This window comes from Castanea sativa, chromosome 3 (genome assembly GCF_040712315.1).
Source record: "Castanea sativa cultivar Marrone di Chiusa Pesio chromosome 3, ASM4071231v1".
Taxonomy (NCBI): domain Eukaryota; kingdom Viridiplantae; phylum Streptophyta; class Magnoliopsida; order Fagales; family Fagaceae; genus Castanea; species Castanea sativa.
Genome location: NC_134015.1, coordinates 55,525,549 through 55,548,077, shown reverse-complemented (window position 1 = coordinate 55,548,077; position 22,529 = coordinate 55,525,549). Strand labels below are relative to the sequence as shown.

The window sequence follows — 22,529 nt, the reverse complement described above, 5'->3', positions numbered from 1 at the left end:
CCTGAGACTTATTCTATTTTAAAGTACATGGTTTCTGAAATATGCTACAAAATCATAGATGAGAAACTGTAAATTTTTTTGAAAGGCAGATAGTGGACAAGAGAAGATGGGGTTTGAAGTTTGAACCATATACATGAGGTATTACAAAAGATGCTATTGCCGCTAAACTATCACTTAAACCCGAGAAAACTATGGAACTTGTCCAGAAAAAATTAAATGAGCTTCTTTTTCTAAAAAGAGGTCTTCAAGTGCCATACTTGCAAGCCTGCTACTGATTAACAAACAATAAGGGAAAGAAAACTCAACCAGGCCATCCTGTTGTTAGTTGTTTTGTTGAGCACCTGCATTTCTTCTTCTCTGAAATATAAATCATAAATAACATTGGATAAAAAGAGATGGATATCCCGCTTTTCATGAATTGTAAAAGAAATACAATAAGCTTTCTTACCTTTCAAGGAGATAAAACATTTCCTCCTAAATGGAAATAACAGTATCATACATCTTCTTCAGTTCAAGTTCCATGAGCTGGCATTTAAAATAATGACAAGAGGATAAGTTCCTATCCATATTGTGAACACTTGTCATATCTTATTTAAAACATTGCAACACGATGATAATTAAATTAACTAAAAATGAAGGTCAGAACTAACTATATTTCTAGCATGATTGCTAAGCACAAATGCATGGACTCGAGTCTTGATAGCGGCCAATTTGGGCAAATAATGCATAAGGGTAAAACCTTGCCCAAGTTTAGAGAGACCTCTCTTAACTGAGATCAGCACTGGATAAGACATAATCTCTCTCTCTCTCTCTCTCTCTCTCTCTCTCTCTCTCTCTCTCTCTCTCTCTCTCCCATAAGATAGAGACATGAAAATTACCAATTTAGTTTCACTTCCAATCCCAGTAATCAACTATCCAGATAAACCTATTCTCAAAAAAACTATCTAAATAAACCATTTCACCAACAAACAAAAGTGCAGAAAAAAGAGAATCATTTGCATGAACTTTTCATGGTAAGAGAAATTGCACAAATAAAGATTGTCTAAGAGTAAGTAGATAATGTTGAGGATATGCAAATGAAATGACTTTGACACTAACAAGACGCCATCAGAAAAGAAAAACACAGACACACCCACCAAGAGGCACAAATTAGTGCGAGAATCACTTATCAAAAAACAAATTAGTGCATAAATACCCAGAGAAAAAAAAATTCATATGTTTCACATTGCTCCACACATGTAAAAATTAAAATACGTACAAGGGGGGTCCCTAAGCTGGGTTGAAATCATCCAATTCCCCACATATATCAAGCACATTATGTCATCCATATTTAAATAGAGAGATATTAGGGAAGCAAGTACATCAGTTTTTACTCCAATATAATGCTAACACCAGGAATCAGAATCAAATTATTGCCTTTTTACTTTAATTGTTCTTACAGGCTACAGATACAAAAGTATATGAGCAATAAGCTGATAATATTCCTCTAGAAAAAATTTAAAAGAAGAATAAGATACCACAAAGATTCATTACTACTTTCTAAACTGCTATTGTGGCATACCATGCAGTGAAAGCTGCTATACAAAATGACTCCATCACCTAAAATATATATATATATATATATTTTTGGTAAGTAACACAAAAATTTTATTAAAAAGAACACAGCCCAGTACATAGGAAATGTACTAAAGAGGCAAAAACATCAAGAAACACGATTACAATAATCAAGCAAAACAGGAAGGGAAAGACAAGAAAAAGATGGTAAAACTATACACCATTCGAGAAGAGTAAAAAAGAAAAAAGACTTAAAACTCAAGAATGGACCGTTCGCGTCCCTCAAAGCTTCTAGTATTTCGTTCCCGCTAGATACACCACCTCAAACAATGCGGCACAATCCTCCATATAACTATATTACGATGTCGCCTGAAATTGCATGACCAACAATCCAACAAATCCACTACCCTTTGCGGCATCACCTAACAAATACCAAACAAGCAAAAGACCATACTCCACATCTCATATGCTATAAGACAGTGAAGGAGGAGATGATCTACAGATTCCCCACACCTTTTGCACATATAACACCACTCAAGAACAACAAAATGCCTCTTCCGAAGATTATCTATAGTTAGAACCTTGCCTAAAGCAGTAGTCCAAGAGAAAAAAACCACCCAAGGAGGAACCTTCGATTGCCACACCATTTTCCATGGGAAAGAAATGACAATAGAAGGGGATAGAGAATGATAATACCCACTCACCTCGAAACTTTAACTGTTGGCTGGCTTCCAACAAAGTTTGTTAGAACCAACACTCTGCACTTTTGTGGAATAGATCAAAACCATAAACAAATCCAAAGATTGTGACTCTTGATCATTTACTAAATGACAAAACTGTAAGTTGCAAAATATTCTCCCATTTGCATAGCACATAACCTCAGAGACTGAAGCATTCCTTTTTTTTTATAAGTAAAAGTTTATTGATCTCAAAAAAGGTGAAACACCTTAGTACACAGGGAGTTTACAGAGACTGAAGCATTCCTTGTCCTACTAATATTATATAAATCTGGAAACGCCTCCCTAAGAGGACGACCCCCACACCACACATCATCCCAAAACTTCACACGAGTACCATCACCCACATCATACCGAAGGAACTTGGAAAAATTCAACCAACCACTTCTAATGAACTTCCACATACAATCACCATATGCCCTAGACACAGATTTTGTACACCAACCACCCCACTCATTCCCATACTTCGCCCCAATGACCCTTCTCCAAAGGGCATCATTCTCCAAACCATAACGCCACAACCATTTGGCTAATAAAACAGAATTAAACCTTCTCAAACACTGAATGCCTAACCCTCCATTCTTCACTGGCCTACATACCTTAGACCAATTTACTAAATGAATTTTACGTTCGTCACCAATACCAGTCCAAAGAAAATCTCTTTGTAATTTCTCCATCCGCTTAGCCACCTTAGCTAAAATAGGGAGAAGAGAAAGGAAATAAGTAGGCAAGCTAGAGAGAGTACTCTTAATAAGGGTAACCTTACCCCCTTAGATAAATACAACCTCTTCCATCCAGCTAGCTTTTGCTCCATCTTCTCCAAAATAAGATTCCAAATCGTCTTATCTTTAAAAGTAGCACCCAATAAAAGACCTAAATATTTCAATGGAAGAGCAACTCCCTACAACCCAAAATCTCCACTAACTCAAGTAGATTAGGCACATCCCCAACTAGAACCAATTCAGACTTTCTTAAATTAATTTCTAGCCCTAACACCTCCTCAAATCTAGAGAGAATCCCACACAGAGTTGTTATATGATTGCTGTCAGCATCACAGAAAACAAATGTATCATCCGCAAACAATAAATGAGACACCGTCATCAAGGAACCAGTTGCATTCCCAACTGTGAAGCCCGAAAACTATCTTGCTGCAGTAGCTGCAACCAACATACGACTCAAGGCCTCCATGACAATATCAAAGAGAAATGGGGATAAAGGATCACCTTGCTGAAGTCCTTTAGAACTCCCAAAAAAGTCCAATGGGCAACCATTGATCAAAATGGAGAATTTAACAGTTGATATACAACACCTGATCCACCTTCTCCACTTTTCGGAAAATCCACACTGCTGTAACAAAAACATGAGAAACTCCCAATTCACATGGTCGTAAGCTTTCTCAATATCCAGTTTGCACAACATGCTCGGAACCCCTGCCTTCAATCAACTGTCTAAACACTTAGAAGCAATAAGGACGAAATCTAAAATCTATCAACCTTTCACAAAGGCATTCTGAGATTCTGAAATAAGACCGTGTACCACCCTTCGCATTCGATTGGCTAACACCTTAGCAATAATCTTGTACAACCCTCTCACCAAACTAATAGGCCGAAAGTCTTAGACATCCACAGGATCAATTTTCTTAGGAATGAGAGCAAGAAAAGTAGTATTAAGGCTCTTTTCAAACATAGCGTGGGCATGAAAATTATGAAACACATTCATAATATCTGTTTTCACCATGCTCCAACAGGATTGAAAAAATGCCATTGTAAAACCATCCAGACCTGGTGCTTTATCACCATTGAAATCATGGACCACTCCAAATATTTCATCCTCATCAAAAGGTCTGTCCAACCAAGTGGCATCTTCCTCAGAAATTCTAGAAAAAACAACCTCATCCAAAAGAGGTCTGTGGACCTCTTTCTCCGAGTATAACTGCCTATAGAAATGAGTAATGCACCCCTCAATGATCCCCTGATCCGTAGATAACTCTCCATCCACCATAAGCCTATCGATAGTATTGCATCTTCTATGTGAATTTGCAATACGATGGAAAAATTGTGTTCCTATCTCCCTCTTTAAGAAATAGAGCCCTAGATTTCTGTCTCCAGGAGATTTCTTCCAACAAAGTTGTTTTTTCTAACTCTCCACGAATTCGTTCCTTTTCCATACTGTCCTCCGCTGTAAGAACACAATCATCCTCGATAACTTCCAACACATTAAAATCCTTCCACAAATTCTGCACCCTAAGACCTATATTACCAAACTCCTCCACATTCCATCTCTTCAAATCCAATTTCAACATCTTTAGTTTGTTAGCCAAAGTATAACTAGGAGTCCCTTGGAAATGATAGGACTCCCACCATGAACTCACCCTTTCCAAAAAGCCCTCATCTTTTAACCACATGTTCTCAAACCTAAAAGGTTTTTTGCCTCCGTGTAAATTCCCACCCTCAAGTGGGATTGGAAAATGATCCAATAGCAACGTAGATAGTCGGCGTTGACAAACAGATGGAAATTTCTCCTCCCAATTTGCTGACAATAGAAACCTGTCCAATCTAGATCTTGAAGCAACCTCTCTAGAATTAGACCAAGTGAAATTCCCCCCAACCAAAGGCAAATCAATAAGGCTTTGCTCTGAAATAAAAGTTGAAAACCGATACATAGCTGTAGTGAAATTTGCAAAACCAAAACGTTCAGAAGGAAACCGCACCACATTAAAATCACCTCTCACACACCAAGGCACATCCCACCAACTACATAAGCCAGATAACTCCTCCCATAAGAAACTTTTGTCTCTATCACAATTGGGTCCATAAACACCCGTGAATGCCCAAACAAAATGATCCACCACATTTTTGAATTTACAAGAGACTGAGAAATGACCCACCGCTTCCTCCACCTTATCCATAACCCCGTTGTCCCACATCAATAACACCCCACTTGAAGCACCCACAGAGCCTAAGTAGAGCCAATCCACATGTTGACCTCCCCACAAACTACAAATGACACCTCTATTAATTAACTCCATCTTAGTTTCTTGCAGACAAACAATATCTGCTTTCCACTTTCAGATCAAATTTCTAACCCATAGCCGCTTATCCTGCTTCTTCAACCCTCTCCCATTCCATGAAACAATTCTAAAATTCATTGATGCACTACAACAGCCCGATCCCTACAAGCACTCCTGCTCCTTTCTAACTCATTCTCATCACCCCAAGAACTCATTAAACTCTTTAATTCACGGTGCCCTTTATGCCCAGCCTTAACCATCTTCCTCTGAGAAGCTTCATCAAGCATTCGCTTTTTTCTTCAAGCTTCTAAAGCTAAGAGCAAACTTGTAACTTGTTCTTCGAAACCCTCTAGCGTGGTCCCAACAAATTTCTGGAAAGCTTTAATTCTATTAGTTACCCATTGTGACAACTTGGCGTTATCTACATCCACCTTACACCCTATCTCCTCAACTGTAGGAATCTCCGTAACTATTGAATTATCCATCGCCAAAGGTGCCACTTCTAATGGTTCACCTAAATGTTCCCCATTCAACAACCCCTCATCAGAGTCCCAAGCCTCACCCTCTAACCTATATCAGAGGCAACAGAGCCCACAACACCATCACACTCAGAAGTCCAACTAATAATTTGTCCCTCGTTAATAAGAGAAGTCATACCTGGATTAACTACACCCTCCGATGCAGGCTGATCCAACACAGATTCAAGAGAACGATATGCGGAAAGCGGAATAACTATTTTCCTCCCATCCCAAAGTTCAAGCATCCAAATCACCTAAAATATTATCAAGCTACTAGCACATAATCCCTCCTGTCCCAAGACATTAAACAAGAGATCCAGGGAGGTCATTTCTATTGAACTATCAAAAGTGAGATCTACACCTATAACCAAAAAAAGGCTGTGAAGATTTCACCAGATTTGTTTTGTATTACAATTGATCTTGAATTGGAAACAAGCATACACACTATTTAGCTGTACTCACCAACCATGCAAGTAGCTTGGAGTGTTCACTTATGGGGTCTGGCACACTTGTAATACAACTTCATTGTGATGACAAAAACTCAAAGTTGCCATCTTTAACCATTATGCCATTCTTCCTTCCCTTTTTTTGGGGATCAGAGAAGAATGATCACAAGCAAACCCTCAATATTAACACTAAAATGCTTCAGAGCACTTACTCTAGATTGCACTAAGGACCACAAATGACCAGCAGGCAGAACTCATAACCTTATAATTAGTGTTTTCATTCACTTTTCAAAGAGAACAGCTTGGCTTCAAAATACAATGCATTTAGAGACCAATTTTTCAATCATGCCTAATCACCAGCAAAAATCTGCCAAACACCACGCATATTTTTCCCCACCGAAAACACTCTCTATATCAATCTAGAAGTCAATTTAATCAACTTCACATACTGACCAATAACCATACCTTAGCAAATTAGTCCCCTTGACTCACCAATGTACTCTAGCTCAAACAACACCTTCTCTTCCCACAACAATAACTAAAGGGAGAACTCATGGGTTCAAAATTCATAGTCTACTGAGAGTATGTAACTTACGCATAAATAAAAATCCTTAATACCACAATACTAAACCCTGAAATTCAACATTCTTAATTCTCACTCATTTTACAAGCTTCAACTTCAAGCCCACTATCTAAAAAAACACTCAAACTTTTCATTACCCAAAAAGCCAAACATAAATAATAACCACACCAACAACCTAACCACAAAATCCCAAAAAACACACACACAGTTACTAAAGTCACAACCATTTTCACATCTTAACTAAGTTAACAAGTCGCAATCAGAGCAACACCACTTCCATTCACAGCAACCATAACTAACACCACTTTTATTATACATCAATCACAACAGGACACCTAAAACATCTACCAAAACAATTTGTGACAACAAATTTATAGTTCTAGAAAATGACAAAATGTTGCAACTAACAATTAAAAGTATAAAAAAAAAAGAACTTACATCAACTTGGCCTTTCTTGGCAACACTAGACCAATCCTTAGCAGCCACACCAGTCTTCCATTCGAAATCAATGGTGGAAGTGATGGAAGGCTGATGATCCGGCGCCGAGAAACACGCCATGTAATCTCCCGCCTCCACTGTCATAAACGCGAACTTCCCCGACGGCACTTTGTCCCCATGATGATAAATATTCCCATTTGACGAAGTCACCTAATCCCACTCAAAAACAACAACAACAATAATAAAATTTCAAATAATACTCGCTCTCAGTTAGCTCAACTCGTAAAATCTTTTCTCGCTAAATTGGCGCCCCACCTACACCCAAACTCAATTGGTGTCTTGGAGCATACGCTATAGATTAAAATTCAAACATCTAAAAAAAATTAAAAGAAAAAAGAAAAAAAAAATTACCCGAACGGAGACTTTGTGAAAATCGGGTAAGGGTATGTCTTCGTTGGGATTGACAACGCTGTACTTGCCAACAGTCATGGAATTGACCTTTAACTCTTCGGCGATGCACTTGGTGTGACTCGATTTCAGCTCGAACCGAATTGATTCCGTTGTACACGATAACAACCCATATGTTATTACAAGGATCAATAGCTTCTTCTGGGTTTCGATTTGAATCATAGCGAATAGTATCTGTGTGTTTTTGTTGTTTGTTTGTCTCTTTTTTTTTTTTTTTAAGGTTGCTTTGGTACCTGATACTATGTTTATGTTAAGTTTGGACAATTTTTGCGTGAGAGAGAGAGAGAGAGTTGAATGTATCGAATCGAGAAGGAGAAGTTTGAAGGGGGTGTTTTGGGTTTGTGACACGTGGTGAGATTTGATTTGAGGGGACACGTAAAGTCATTAAAAGTGGTTTGGGTGATGGGAGATTGGGTCTTTTACTTGTGGTTCTATCATCTCTGGTTCATTGGTTCTATCTCTCCAATTAACTATAGATAATTATTTTTCTTCTTCTTTTTTTTTTTAATTAATAATAAAAAAAAACTATAGATAGTTATTAAATCCGAGTCAACCCGACCGGTAGGATTAGTAGTCCTGTAATCTGGTATTTAGATTAATATGAGTCTTTAATTAGATTTTTTAAGCTTACAAATTAAACATAATCAAATTTGTTGGATTATGCGTAACATAGGGTTTTTGAAAAAATTCAAGTTTTTTTGCGAACCTCAAAATGAATTATTTTTCTAAATTCAATTCAGAGGAATATGCATTATATAATCTCCTTTATAAGGAGAACCAGGGTTTAAATTACCCTCCCTTAGGCCTCATTTTATCTAACAATTGGAGCATAAAAATTAAATACTTTATTAAGGAAAGAAATCAACTAATAGAATATATTTCATATAATGTTCTAAAATGTATCTCTTAATTTTGATAGATTTATTTGGAAAAAATTATGTACATTCAAAATGATGTAAATTATTTTCATTTCAATTTTTTTTTTGTGGAGTTTTTCGTGATATTGTACTCTAAATGAAAAAACTCTTCTTATCTTTGTGTTGACATTTTTAATATATATCCAATTTGTTATTTCATTATTGCATCTTTTTGATTATATATTTTCCTAATAAGTCAAATTCAATATTCTTTAATGATTTATAATTTAGGTATTTATTTGGATATTGACTCAATTTATTAATATACTGTAATCTAAAGATTCAATCATTATAATTTTTTGTTGGCACTTAATTGACACCTCAAATGACACATTGATAAAATGACTTAAATTCAAACGATATGTGATTTTTAGGGTTACCAATCTACATTTTGAAACTTTAGGGAACAAATCAAAATTATCCAAAACTTTATGAATGCAAATTGTACTTTAGGCTTTATCTTTGAGCACTGGACTATTCACTTAGATATGTATAGTCTTCTAGTCCTTTACGCACTTACATGGAGGAATCTTTAGGGTGGTTCCAAGGTTTTGGATAAGAATTTTGAATTAAGAACTTTGTAACTCTCATGAAGCCTTGTGAACAATTAGACTAATTCATTGGGATTGTTACGATAACAAGTTGTAATTAGAGTAATATTATTTTCACATGGACTCTTAATTGACACTATTTTTATTAAACACCAATCACAAATATGCCTCGACATCACTTGTGGGAATATGTTTCCACTTGAAACTTTAGGCCCATACTAAGTGATTTGAAAAAGAGGGGCATATTGAGTGATTGGACTTTAGGCCCATATTAAGTGAATGGAAGAATATCTTTCTTAGGTTGCAAAGCTGAGACCCAAAGAGATTTCAATCAAGTGCCATTTGGGTTCGATTTTGACTAAGGACGGCCCAATTTCTGGACTAGTTTGGGTAATGTCATGTTTTTTAATGACTTTTCTTAAAGCCCAAAACTGCAACGTTACCTTCGGACAATCAGACAATGTGGACTCATAATTGTGTACATTTTGTGAATCTTTTTGGTCCTATATTAGAATATGGGCAGTGCCTATTATAATTTATACACTAACTACTACACAGTACACACAACGCAAACATATTTTAGTTTTTGAACTCAAATCACGATTTCAACTCAAAAATAAATTGTGTATGGCGTATGCAACAAGCTATATGAACTAATAATTAATATTAAAATGTAAGTTAAAATATAATTTGCTTTCTTTAACTCTAGGGCTTGTTTGGTAATATCATTTGTGTTTTTATTTTCAAAACATTGTGAAAACAATATTCAAAAAATTCGGATAGAAAACTATTTTCAGGGAGCTCATATTGCAAAAATGCGTGTTTGGTACCATTTTACTAGAGTGACTTTTTTAAGAACTGAAAACACAATTTATGTTTGGGACCATGTCACAACTTTGAGGATAAAATGAATTTTTCTTACAAGTAAAAGTTATTAAAGAAAAAGTGAAATCTCTCTCTTTCTTCACGTCAAAATCCGTCTCTTCTTCTCATCTCCATGTTGCTAACCCCACTTATCTACCAATTTAACAACCCACAGTTCACAAACAACTATCTAACATAGAAAACACACCCACCCAGTTTATAGATCAGCTCCAAAGAGATATATACAAAACACACATTTTCAACAAAACCCACGTCGAAATTAACCCCAAATCCGAATATATTCAATTAACCATTACTTACCCAAAATAATTTAGAACTATAACTCTAATGTGGCAAATTGTGAGTAGTGGAAAAGAAAATATTGGATTTATGTAAAAGTGACAGACAACTAATCACAATTTGCTACATAAAATAATTATTAAAAAATTGCGTGATAATTGTTGTACTCCTAAAATCAGGTCTCACTTGTAAGAAACTTTCAAAATCCCAAGACTAAACAGCAAAGAAAAATACCCACAAACCCTCTGCCTTTTCCACCCATGACCTCAAGTTTATTAGGGTAATCTTAGAGCTTGATTGCACAAAGTACGGGTAATGCTAGACAAAACATTTTTCACTAGCTGAAATAGCATACAAAAAAAAAAAAAAAAGCAACAAAAAAAGGTGTATTTGTGCACATGAAAGACGTTTATACTATATAGTTCGGCAAAAATAGACGTTTATTGGATACGGCTTAAGGAAATTTATAATTGAAGTGGTTTTAAATAAGAAGATAGTTTGAAGACATTTTTTTAGTAACTATAACACATTAACACATGGATAGTTATTGTTATTCTTTTTTTTTTAGAAACAAACTCACACAAGAGAGAGAGAATATGGTTTTAATACAAAACAAAATTATTGAATTCCAAAAACAAAAACACCATCTTTCATGTGCACAAATACAGAGTGAAACAGATTTTAATGAAAGAATTACATGGCCTTGTCATTTTGGAAACACTGGAAAACAAGTGGGATTGGGCAAACTGGATTCTAATATGGTTATAAGGGGGAAAAATTGAACTTTGATGGAGAAAGGTTCCGTTCAAGTACAACACGTAAGCATCTATCTCACTTAAGCATTAGGGTCATGATCATCATCTAATTTGTTAAGACTGGAATTGATGGGTGAAGATTTGTAGCTGAATTCGAGGTCAGCTAAGCCTCCAAGAAGTTAGGGAAAGAACAGAGAAGGAAAACAGTGAACATAGAATCAATGGCAATTTTATTATATCTTCCCTTTACAACCTTCTGGTCTTTTATACACTTGACCCTGGCCTGACCTTCTAAACCCGTGTCTGGTACTCCCACAACTAAGCCCAACCAGCTAAGCCCAACTCCCTAACTAACTTCTAACTAATTGACTTGCCACCCTGTCACAACCACCCAGCCCAGCCACTTATTCTCACTAACATGTATATAACAATCTCAATATACTATACAATATCAATACTGAACCACTAATACAATTGCATTACCAATATACAACAACCCCCAAATATCCCTAACATCATTGAAGCCATTAATAATAAAATAATAAATAAATAAATAAAAACAAACAGACAGAAAAAGGCAATGTTCTAGTTATTAGCCTCAAAACATCACTCAATGCAGACAAAAATTTCAATCTTGATCACAAGTAAATTCAAAACAAAGAGACTAACTTCGAGTTTGAAACAAGAAAAGAGAACCAAAACATCCTCATGCACTTGATATATCTAAATTTATGTGGGCACCTTAACCGAAGCTCTTAGAGTGAGCCAGCTTTAAAAGCTCTCCCATTTGGGTTGCACATATAATGTAGCTTCTTGGTCCCTCACAATAAATAATTACAATAAGTTTTAACCATGGGCTTTTTTAATAGAATGGAATGAAGTAGTTTGCGATTGGTTTTAACCATTTGGCTTTTTAAATCGAATGCAATAAAGTAATTTGTCATAGGCTTAGCTAATAGTGATGTAAAATGAGGTAGAAAATAACATTTTGGGCTTTTGACTTATTGATATAATAATGGGGTTTTGGCCCAATTTTGTAGTGTAGTATCAAATAATTGTAGATGTCCAAAATGATTTGTAGATGGTATTTTCGTTTTTTTGGTGATTAATTGGGTAATTGAAACCCAATGAGATTAAGACGTGGTATGTTGAAAAAATTGTCGACAGATTTTTAATGGAAAAATATAGAGAGACATGTAGAGATATTTGTATGGTTTTTATTAATCTAGAGAAAACATGTGATAGTGTTCCTAGATGTTTTATGTGGTAAGTTTTGGAAGAGAAATTAGTTCTTTTAGAAGTAGAGTTAATACCAAATTAGAAATTTGTGCGATTCCTTTAACCTATTCAATATTTCAAATTTCACACTGATTAAGAAGCCAAACATCATCCTTTTTCCTAGGCCGTTTTAAGTTCTTTTGGAAAAAAGAAAAATTGAAACTTCTTTAGTTAACACATTAGAAGATGTCTATTTTACAATTACACGAGCATTGCTCCACCTAGTGAGTTTATGTCTAAATGCAACTTGAAAAACACTGGTCTATTGTTCTTAAGAATGTGTTAATACTGGTCAATAACCTAGATTGACAATACAAAAAGTGCCAAGATATACGCTCAATGTGCTTGATTTACATCATTTGTACTTCCTTTTTGTTTTTTGTTTTTTTGTTTGCTCCTCTACTGAGCAAAAACCGTGCTCCTCTTCATTTATGATATAGGATCTTTTTATGGGGTTGCAATTAGTCTTGGGCAGTGATGAATTTAGTTTGCAATGGCCCAACTTTATCCAGGTTCAAACTGTGCTCCTCTTCTGAGCAAAAACCGTGCTCCTCTTCATTTATGATATAGGATCTTTCACAACTTCTTGTATCCTTCTTGTTGTCTTGCATCCAAAATAAAGTAAACTTGATTTCATTAATTAAATTTAGGAATTTTATATGTTTATATTATATTTGCAATGTAAATTTATATTTACATGGTTATCACACAAAAAGCAAAAAGTGATAAATATTATACAGATTTTGCTCTCTCTTCAATATAAAACATTGTACGTACAATGTAAAAGAAGAATTTTTCTTGAATTTATTTATTCAATATTCCAAAGAAATAGTATTACTTTCTATTACTACATAATGGTAAATTTCATTTATTAAATTATGTGAGAGAGGAGGGAATTGTTGTAGAAGTATCTACATTTTTTAAAAGTGAAGCCTAAAATATTCACTTCCATTAATTTACTGGTGAAATGGTTATGAACTTTGAACCACCAAGTCCGAAGTTTTGTTTTGTTTTTATTTTTTAAATTCCTCCAATCTCCATAGATCAAGACGCATTAATTTCATCGCATCATGAAGTAAACGATCCTCTACATGAAATAATTAACAAAGCCAATTACTATGGCACATTAGAAGGATATATATTAATTAAATCCCAAGCCCTTTAAATTAAAGTTTGTAAAAACTATTTCCAAGATGCAACGAACCCCTTTGACCTGTTCAATCCAATGCATTTGATCCCTTAGCAGAGCAACATCAAGGATGATTAGGTAGAGAAAAGTCAAATAATGGAGATAGCTAGAAAGTAGCAATCAACCATTATCAGCTCAATTTTCTTTCGTGGGTTCTAAGACCATCCTCCAAAGATCAAACAATCAAATTGTTGAGGTGTAATAGGCTGTGGGCCTTTGGTCCATCTTGTTTATTTGTATAGTATACATACTTGTACTACACACTCTGCCTCCTATATAAAGACACTCATGTATATTTTATTTTTTGAGAAATACAATACTATTCATTCAGTATTTTTAACATGGAATCAGAGCCACTACTCTGACATTTTCTTAGCAGTCTTGTCTCTATTGGTGTTACTCCATTCTCAATATCACTTCCGCCGTCATAGCAGCCGCCGCAGCCACTCGTCGTTGAACCTCTGACGTCTCTCAATCATCGTCCTTGGGTTCCGGACCTGTAGTCGCTGCTGTTGAGGAGTCCCACACCACAAAGACCATTGTTCCATTCATCACCGCTATGAATTTTGCTCCGATTAATTTTTTTGTATGTACTACTATGATCGTCTTGCGTCGATCTACTCATTTGTGGAAGTCTCGCAACCATTGAAGTCCTCACACGCCCTCACGTGCCGCCCAAGCAATGTGCGTCGAAAGTCACACGCCCCACGCGCCGTCAACTACTTTAGGCTGACTTCACCCGTGACGTCATCAGTGCCACATCAGCCCAAGAAAAAAATCCCCCAAGTGCTGATGACAAAAAGCCAACTTTTTGGTTTCCCAAAAATAAAATTAGACTCCCAATATTGCCGTGTTGGTATCAAATAAGGGTCCTGTTAACGAGTGCTGGACAACACCCGTTAAGAAGGAAATTAATAATAAATAAATTACACGTGGAGCTATTTTTACTAAGGAAAGAAAAATATTTTTGAAAAGTTAAATTTGCTACTTATAAGATAAAAATACCCTTCTTCTTCTTTTAACTCTTCTCAATTTTCTCTCTCTAGTCTTTGCTACGTTTGAAACTACTCTCTTCTCTTTCTTCTTCTTGTCTCACTCCTTTCTCTCTCAGTCTTTCTCATGCTTCAATCCAAGAAACAAAAACACCACCACCACCGCAACCACCAGATTTGTAACCCTCCATAACCAAATCCGTTTCACTCCCTCTCTCTGCTATCTCGAATTCTCTCTCTCTCGTCTCAGCAATGGCCGAACCCTTGAGCTCCACCACCGTTTTTGGTAGTGGTGCTCACTTGCGCTACCACCACCACTAGGAACCATTGGCCTCCCCTTTTTCTCTTTACCTTTATTTCTACTTTTTCCTTCCTCTGTTTTTGGTTGTATCTAGGTTGTTTTGGTGACTGGGTTTAATTTGGAATGTGAAAAAGTTGTACGTTTTTAGACCCCTTAAAACATAAGTTGTTTAACCTAATTATTTAGCCAAGTAATTAACTTAGGTAAATTATTCAAATCTAGGTTAACAAAAGTAAATCATATCATGCAAAGTAGTGTGGAAATATAAAAAACACACTATATGATAACATAGAAAAACCAAACCGGTAAAAAACCTGGGGAGGATTTAACCTAGCTATCCTCAAAATAAAACAAGATCCACTATGAAAGAATTGAAATTTTACAATAGCGATTTAGACCACTAACATCCTATTGCTACCTTGAATAGAAAACTTACTACCACGACCATGTGACAGCTCCAAGTCCACGGACTACTTCTTTCTCAAATCCACAGCATCCACAAGTACACCACTTGTATTTCTTGAATTTCTTTATGCAGCAACTGAAACGATCACTAAGGTCTCGACATCAATCTCGATCTTGATAACCCTAAGTATATATGAAGGCAAACACTTCTAGATCTCACAAGAGATTCACATACACAGCATAAACAACAACCTCTAAAACGTGGCTAGAGTTTTTCCTTTTATACTTAAGGCAAAACATAAAACCCTATACATCAAATGGACTTGGGTTGAGTTGAAAAATTCTACAGAAAAACAATCTTCATGAGCTTCGATCGATCGAGTCTAATTTTCGATCGATCGAGCCTTGCAGATTTACATAATAAATACCGCAGTATACTCGATTCCAACTATACAAATAAATACACTTTGAGTAGCCTAATTCTAGATTCTAAGTTTTGATCATGGTTTGCCAACATTACACATTGAAGTTCTAATACATTTAGATCCTAAGTCCTTAGAACCTAACAAAAGCTTTGACAATTTGGCTTGGATTTGAAATTTGAGGCATTTGAGTGGATGTTTTGTAGATCTGGGGAAAAAAAGAGAGTACAAAACCAAGTTGAAAATGTTGATAAAGGAAAGAAAGAGGGAAAAACTTTAAAAGAGTATTTCAATCATGTTGTAAAATGGGAGATTTTTTATGCTTCACTGTCACTTTAACGACTACTTTACCAAGTTTTTTTCTACTCCCAAAAAGTAACAATACTTTATTAATAAAAAAATCAATTTTAACCGGTGCTGAACAACACCCGTTAACAAAAGCTATCAAATAATATTGGAATCAGCATATTGTTTGCGTTGGTATCAAATAACATTAGCAACACCCGTTAACAAAGGCCTTCAAATAATTTTGGAATCGGCATATTGTTTGTGTTGGTGTCAAATAACGATTAAAGGGACCTTGAAGACAATCAATTCTAGCATCTTCTTTGGCAACGGTTAAAGGGACCTTGAAATGGCTTACATTAGAATTGAGTCATTTGCTTATGTCAGCTACCATCGCAACCGCTTACGTCATCCTACTGACACCATCTCTGCTGATTGTTGACTACGACATTAACTTTGACTGTGAGTTAACTTTGACCGCTAACTTTTTCTCCTAAATGACTTCTGCAGTTCAGGTTTTCTTACCTTTCGCGTAAGTTTCATTTTTGTAGTATTTTTTGGTATATTGTGTTTTTAAATGGATAAAAATGATATATTATTTTTATCGCCTCATTAATGCTATATTGGAGGAGAATAAGAATTATTTATCTTGATTTTAAGCTATGTACAAATATTTTAAGGGTTGTATGCTTTAATAATATTGTACTAGTACAATCACTATTCATATCAAGGGACAACTGAAGAAGATACTGCCTTCATGCACATAATATATCTCAACTGTTTTATAATTTTATTATAAAATTCTAATTTATGTGATATATAATTATTTAAATGATATTTGAAGATTATTTATTTATCAATTATTGTTCATAGGTACAGCAGCTTTTAGTTCAGTTGTGCATGTAAACTTATGGCCCAATATGTAGTGTAACAGCTAGAAAAATGTTAAAAGTCACGAACTATTTTACCTCCTACTAGATCCATATGACGGTTTTTGAGCTTGCGGTGCTCTTGGCAGAGAGCGCAAAGACAGCGTAGGTGATGGACACAGCAATCTCGGCAAGGCCCGCACGGTTGTTCTGGCAACTCAAAGTGGCGTCTCAGTTTGGTTCGGTACGTGCATCCGTATAAAGTTGCGCCCAAAACTGGCACCAAATCCTTTTATTTCTTCATCTTTTCCTTCTTTTCTTCCTTTCACACTCTTGACATCAAATCACAATAAATGCAATTCACTTGCCTTAAGCCAATTTCTCTTTTCTTCAACTCTCCCTTAGGTTGAATAGTATAAGAATCTCCAACAGCTTCTTTAAAATTTGGTGCTATTTGAACAGTAAATAGTAAACCGTGGTATGTACTTTTTACTTATCTATTTTTTTAAATACACATACCAACAGATTTTCTATCCTTTCTTCATCTCATTTAAATATTATTTCTTCATTCATTCTTTATTTTTTTTTAATCTTCATTTATTCTTCATCTATTCATTCCCAATGGTTATATTTTTCAATGAGAATATTACGTTCAGAACATTTTTCACAATACTTTCACAACAAAATCTTATGTGAAAAGTTGTTACTAGTTTTAATTTGAACCCGCCACTGAAATTATTTTTTTACTCACCAATATTAGCTAATAATAATTTATTACTTAAAATTTATTGTGAAAATATTATGGTAACATTTCTCAATTATGATTTCTTATTCTTTATATTATTTTCCCTTTCTTTTGTCCTTACGTTTTTACTTTTTCTTTTTCTTTTTTTTCCACGTTTTTTCTCCCCAACGCACATATACCCGCTCTTATCTCTATCATCCATTCTTATATTCCTTTTCTACTTAATTCCAGAACATATTCTCCATCCTCTTCCTGAGACATCTTTCCATCTCTAAAATATGGCTGCTCCACAGCTTCCGACCAGGGGAAAGTGGTACACCGGAATATGTGCTTGCTTTAATTCCAGAACATATTCTCCAGCTCTATTTTCTACTTTTTCTTTTTCTACTTAATTCCAGAACTGATCAAACATGTTGAGGCACATAGAGCTCTGAATTTGCCATCCTCTTCCTGATACATCTTTCCATCTCTAAAATATGGCTGCTCCACAGCTTCCAACCAGGGGAAAGTGGTCCACCGGAATATTTGGTTGCTTTGAAGACTCCTCCAATTGTAAAGGAATCCTCTGTTGTTGTTGTTGTTTTTTTTTTTTTTTTTTTTAAATCCCAAACTTTATAATATGATCTTGTTTGAACTTATAAATGAGCAAAATGCATAAATTGCAAATTTCAATATTGAAGTGTTTCATATAACTCAATTTTTAGTTGATGGTAAAATTAACTGTAATTTTTTGGTTAAAATACTAATAGATGGGTGAAAATCTTTGCTTGTATTTTGTTTAGAATACAATGGGTGGCCTTTGGGGTGGTGGAATCTATTCAGAGTGTTGTTTTACAAGTTCAAATGCTTTCAACATCTCTTTAACAAATTCTTTTTTTTTTTTTTTTTCTCTCTCTCTCCAAAGGCTGGGTTACCTGCTTGTGTCCCTGCCTCACCTTTGCCCGCGATGCTGAGATAGTGGACGAGGGACGAACATGTAAGCAAATTCTACTCAATGTTTTATGATATATATGCATGGGATTATGCCATTATGGGAAAAGTACGCTATCACCCACATTGTATACACACGAAAAACAAAAGAAAACGTAACTTGAAGTTACGAATTCAAAGTTCAAAATCATGACTTGTGAGTGTGTATTATGTGTGAGAAATAAATGGTGCTTTTATATATATGTGTGTACACACAAGTATACGCCATCTCATCAACAAAGAACATTTGTGATTCAAGTTAAAAAGTTTCAGTCTCATGGAGTCATGGTCATGGGTATCACGAATTGAATGAGAAGAAAAACTGTATTTTCATTAATTAGAAAGAATGAGTACATGATTGTATATATACATGTATTGAACCAAGAACCCAGTAACTACCTAACTGCAAAACAGAACTAACTAACTTGAACCTATCTTCACACGTGCTTGCTACAGTAATAACAACCTCTCTCACGTGTCATCACTTAAGTGTATCAATCTAATTACTAAACTACATGCCGTACATACAGTGAAGCTAATACAAATATACTGCTGTTTTACTGCTCTGCTATGGCTTATAAATTTTGTTTATTGTCTGCTATTTTTTGCATGCAGCTGCTTACACCGCAGGCCAAAACTATTTGTTGCTTTGCACTTTGGTGCCGGTTTTGGGCGCAACTTTATATGCATGCACGTACCGAACCAAACTGAGACGCCACTTTGATTTGCCAGAAGAGCCGTGCGCGCCCTGCGGGGATTTCTGTGTCCATCACCTATGCTGTTTTTGCGCTCTTTGCCAAGAGCACCGCGAGCTCAAAAACCGTCATATGGATCCAGTAGGAGGTAAAATAGTTCGTGACTTTAACATTTTCCTAGCTGCTACGCTACATATTGGGCCATAAGTTTACATGCTCAACTGAACTACAAGCTGCTGTTCCTAAGAATAATAATTGATAAATAAATAATCTTCAAAATATCAATTAAATAATTATATATAACATAAATTAGAATTTACTATAAAATTATAAAATAGTTGAGAGATATTATGTCCATGATGCTTTAAAGTTATGAGTAATGCTATAGACACAAATTATTTTATAACATTTTTACAAAGTATGGCTGATGTGGCTTTAGTAATTTTCAAATAATCATTGATAAACATAAATGTGATGTTAGTGGTGGACTCATATTAGAATTAATAAGAATTTGTTACATCAATAATTTGTAAAATAGCTTGTGATGTAGCAATACTTTAAAGTTATCTCATAACATGAAAATAATTTATTGTCAATTTATAAGTTTTTAAAAGGCAGAGTTGAGGTGTGGATTATGTCATTATCATAAGATGATACACCATCTATGAAATTTTTGGTGTATAGTAGATTATTAATATTGTGCATACCACTTCTAAGACACCTTACTGATTATCATTACAAACTTACACAGCTTATAAGACACGAAGCTTCTCAAAGTAATACTTTCTTTTTATACAAAAATATAATATATGAAAAACATAAATATTCTCAAAAGAAGTGAAAACTGACAAAGCAAAGGTTTTTGAAAATAGCTACTGCGTGCAAGGGTCAAGGGGAAACATTATGCTTTTGACACTTGCTATATCTATATAAAAAAACTTGGTCATAGAATATATTATCCACTGGTCTATATGTATATAGTAAAGGGTGCTTGCCTATTAAAAATCAAATGAATCCTTAGCAATAAAGTTCCCTTTTTATTGCTTTGACCAATTAAATCTATTGTTATGTTTTTTACACTCGCTATATCTATAACAAGGTTACAAAAAACTCAGTCATAAAATATTACACACTGGTCTATATCTTCCCTCTATAAAAAGAGCCAATGACTCTCACTTCACTGCTTTTGGTTTATTCAACTTTGACTTTTGTATAACGAGCCAAAAGGTGAACTTGGGTGAGAAAGAAAAATTTTTAATGTTAAATATTAAAAAAATGTTATTACTCTAGCTAGACTGTTTTTGGTTTATTCAAACTTTTGTCTTATGTATAACAAACCAAAAGATAAGTTCGGGTGAGAAAGAAAAATTTTTAACGTGTTAAAAAATATTTTATGCATAATATTTTTACAATAAATTTTAAATAGCAAATTATTATTACTAATATTAGTAAAAGAAAATTTTCAATGATAATTTCAAATTAAAATCATTGATAATTTACCTCCGAAAATTTGTTCTAAAAAACTTTAACTACCGAATGCACCTTTAAAACCAACCCAATAGAAGCAAAAATTTAGCTTTATCATTGGTGAGCAAAACTCGCTATTTTGTACTTTGCATTTTTTTTTTCTTTCAATTAAGTTGTTTCGGTTTGTGCTTTTTTTTCTTTTAAATATTTGTATGAGTTGGCATAGAATTGTTATACTGATACAACAAATTTCACAATATTTTCATAATTATTGAAGTGTCAATTTCTTATAGATTGAATAAAATAATAAAATATAAGACTGTGACTAACCACAATAAAAAATAAATGCTTTGTAAAAAGGTAGTAACACCTGTTGCTATTACAATATTTTTACAATTGTTGAGATATCGGTTTCTTATAGATCAAATAAAAAATGCTAAATCTACAACATTTTCATATTAATTTCACAATAAATTATACATGATAAGCTACTATTGATGGCAAAGTAAAAGATTTAATAAGGAAAATATTCAATTAGTTTTAAAGGCTCCAAAGTCCAAAGTATGGAAAACTTTGCTAATCAATAGGCATTGATTTAGCCAACTCATAGTAGGAAAGACATCAAAGAAAGAAAACTAATTTCCATTAAATCACTTAAATCAAAATTTAACAAAATAGAGTCCACAAACTATTTTACAATATTTTTACAACTTATTGATGTGGCATATTCATACTAGTTCTCATCAAGGTCCACCATTAACATCATTTTTTTCATTTACCAATAATCACTCACCACATTAACAGTTTGTAAAAAAAATTATGTTGGTAGCATTACTCAACAAAAATATTTTAATCTTTAAAAAAATATTCCAACACAAGCTTTTAATAATAATTAAACATGATCTATTATTCAGTATTTTTAATCTCTTTTTTGTGTTTTTGTTCTTGTGATGGATGTCATATATAAAGGTTGGAGAAAAGCCTATGAAACGATAATGAGCCCAAACGAAGCAGCTCCAACTCCTGAACCAGGCATGACTCGAAAATAGGGCTTTCATGCATGGCAGTTGTTCTGCATTCATGATTCATCCCACTTGTGTTAAGTTTGTTATTCGCATGTTCCTTTGATTTTTCTCTTTTGTTCTTCAACGCTTAGTGCTTTTTCTCTCTCTCTCTCTCTCTCCACAATTTGCTTAATTTGGTGCAAAACATTTTCTGTTCGGTGTTTGGGTTTTTGGTCTTGTACACTCTAAAATAAATGGAATGATTGGTGGTGTGTTAATGTAATTGAGTTTTCTTTCTTTATTTCTTTCTTTTCTGGTTTTGTCCGCTCCGATTTTTAAACCATATATGCTTCTAACTTGAAGACATTTCATCTTATATGTGAGAATAAGTTTGGGGGCTGAATATATTCAGCTTTCATTTACTAAATAAACGAGTGAATTGCAAATTACACTCTCAAGGTTTGGGGTCGATTGAGTTTTAGACTTTAAAATGTTAGACTTCACATTCTAAAGTTTCTCTCTGTTTGCAAATGCAGCCTTTGTTAAGTGACACACTGTTATCTGACGTTTAATTTTTTAGCCACCCAGCAATTTTAAAACCACCCAATTTCACATCGAGAAATAATATATCCATAACATTTTTATAATATTTTTACAACAAATCATAAGTGGCAGGTTGTTAGTGGTTGTTATTGTTGGGTTAAAAAAGTAATCTTAGTGTTAAGTTCAAATTTAAACCAGTAACAATTAACCATCTATGATTTGTT

General features: G+C 34.4%; 2 protein-coding genes across 2 annotated transcripts; one reads left to right on the top strand and one right to left on the bottom strand.

The window, feature by feature from the left end:
• Positions 1 to 31: 31 nt before the first annotated feature.
• Positions 32 to 8,037, bottom strand: LOC142626728 (transmembrane emp24 domain-containing protein p24delta7). The gene is given in 4 exon segments (XM_075800434.1): positions 32 to 357; positions 449 to 525; positions 7,287 to 7,496; positions 7,698 to 8,037. Coding segments are annotated over 4 exon segments (651 nt in total). The 5' UTR covers positions 7,917 to 8,037; the 3' UTR covers positions 32 to 212.
• Positions 8,038 to 17,972: 9,935 nt separating this feature from the next.
• Positions 17,973 to 21,952, top strand: LOC142629916 (protein PLANT CADMIUM RESISTANCE 7-like). The gene is made up of 4 exons (XM_075803966.1): positions 17,973 to 18,179; positions 18,532 to 18,603; positions 19,212 to 19,439; positions 21,728 to 21,952. Exons 1-4 carry the CDS (start codon positions 18,104 to 18,106, stop codon positions 21,805 to 21,807), a joined length of 456 nt encoding a protein of 151 aa, XP_075660081.1. The 5' UTR covers positions 17,973 to 18,103; the 3' UTR covers positions 21,808 to 21,952.
• Positions 21,953 to 22,529: the final 577 nt, after the last annotated feature.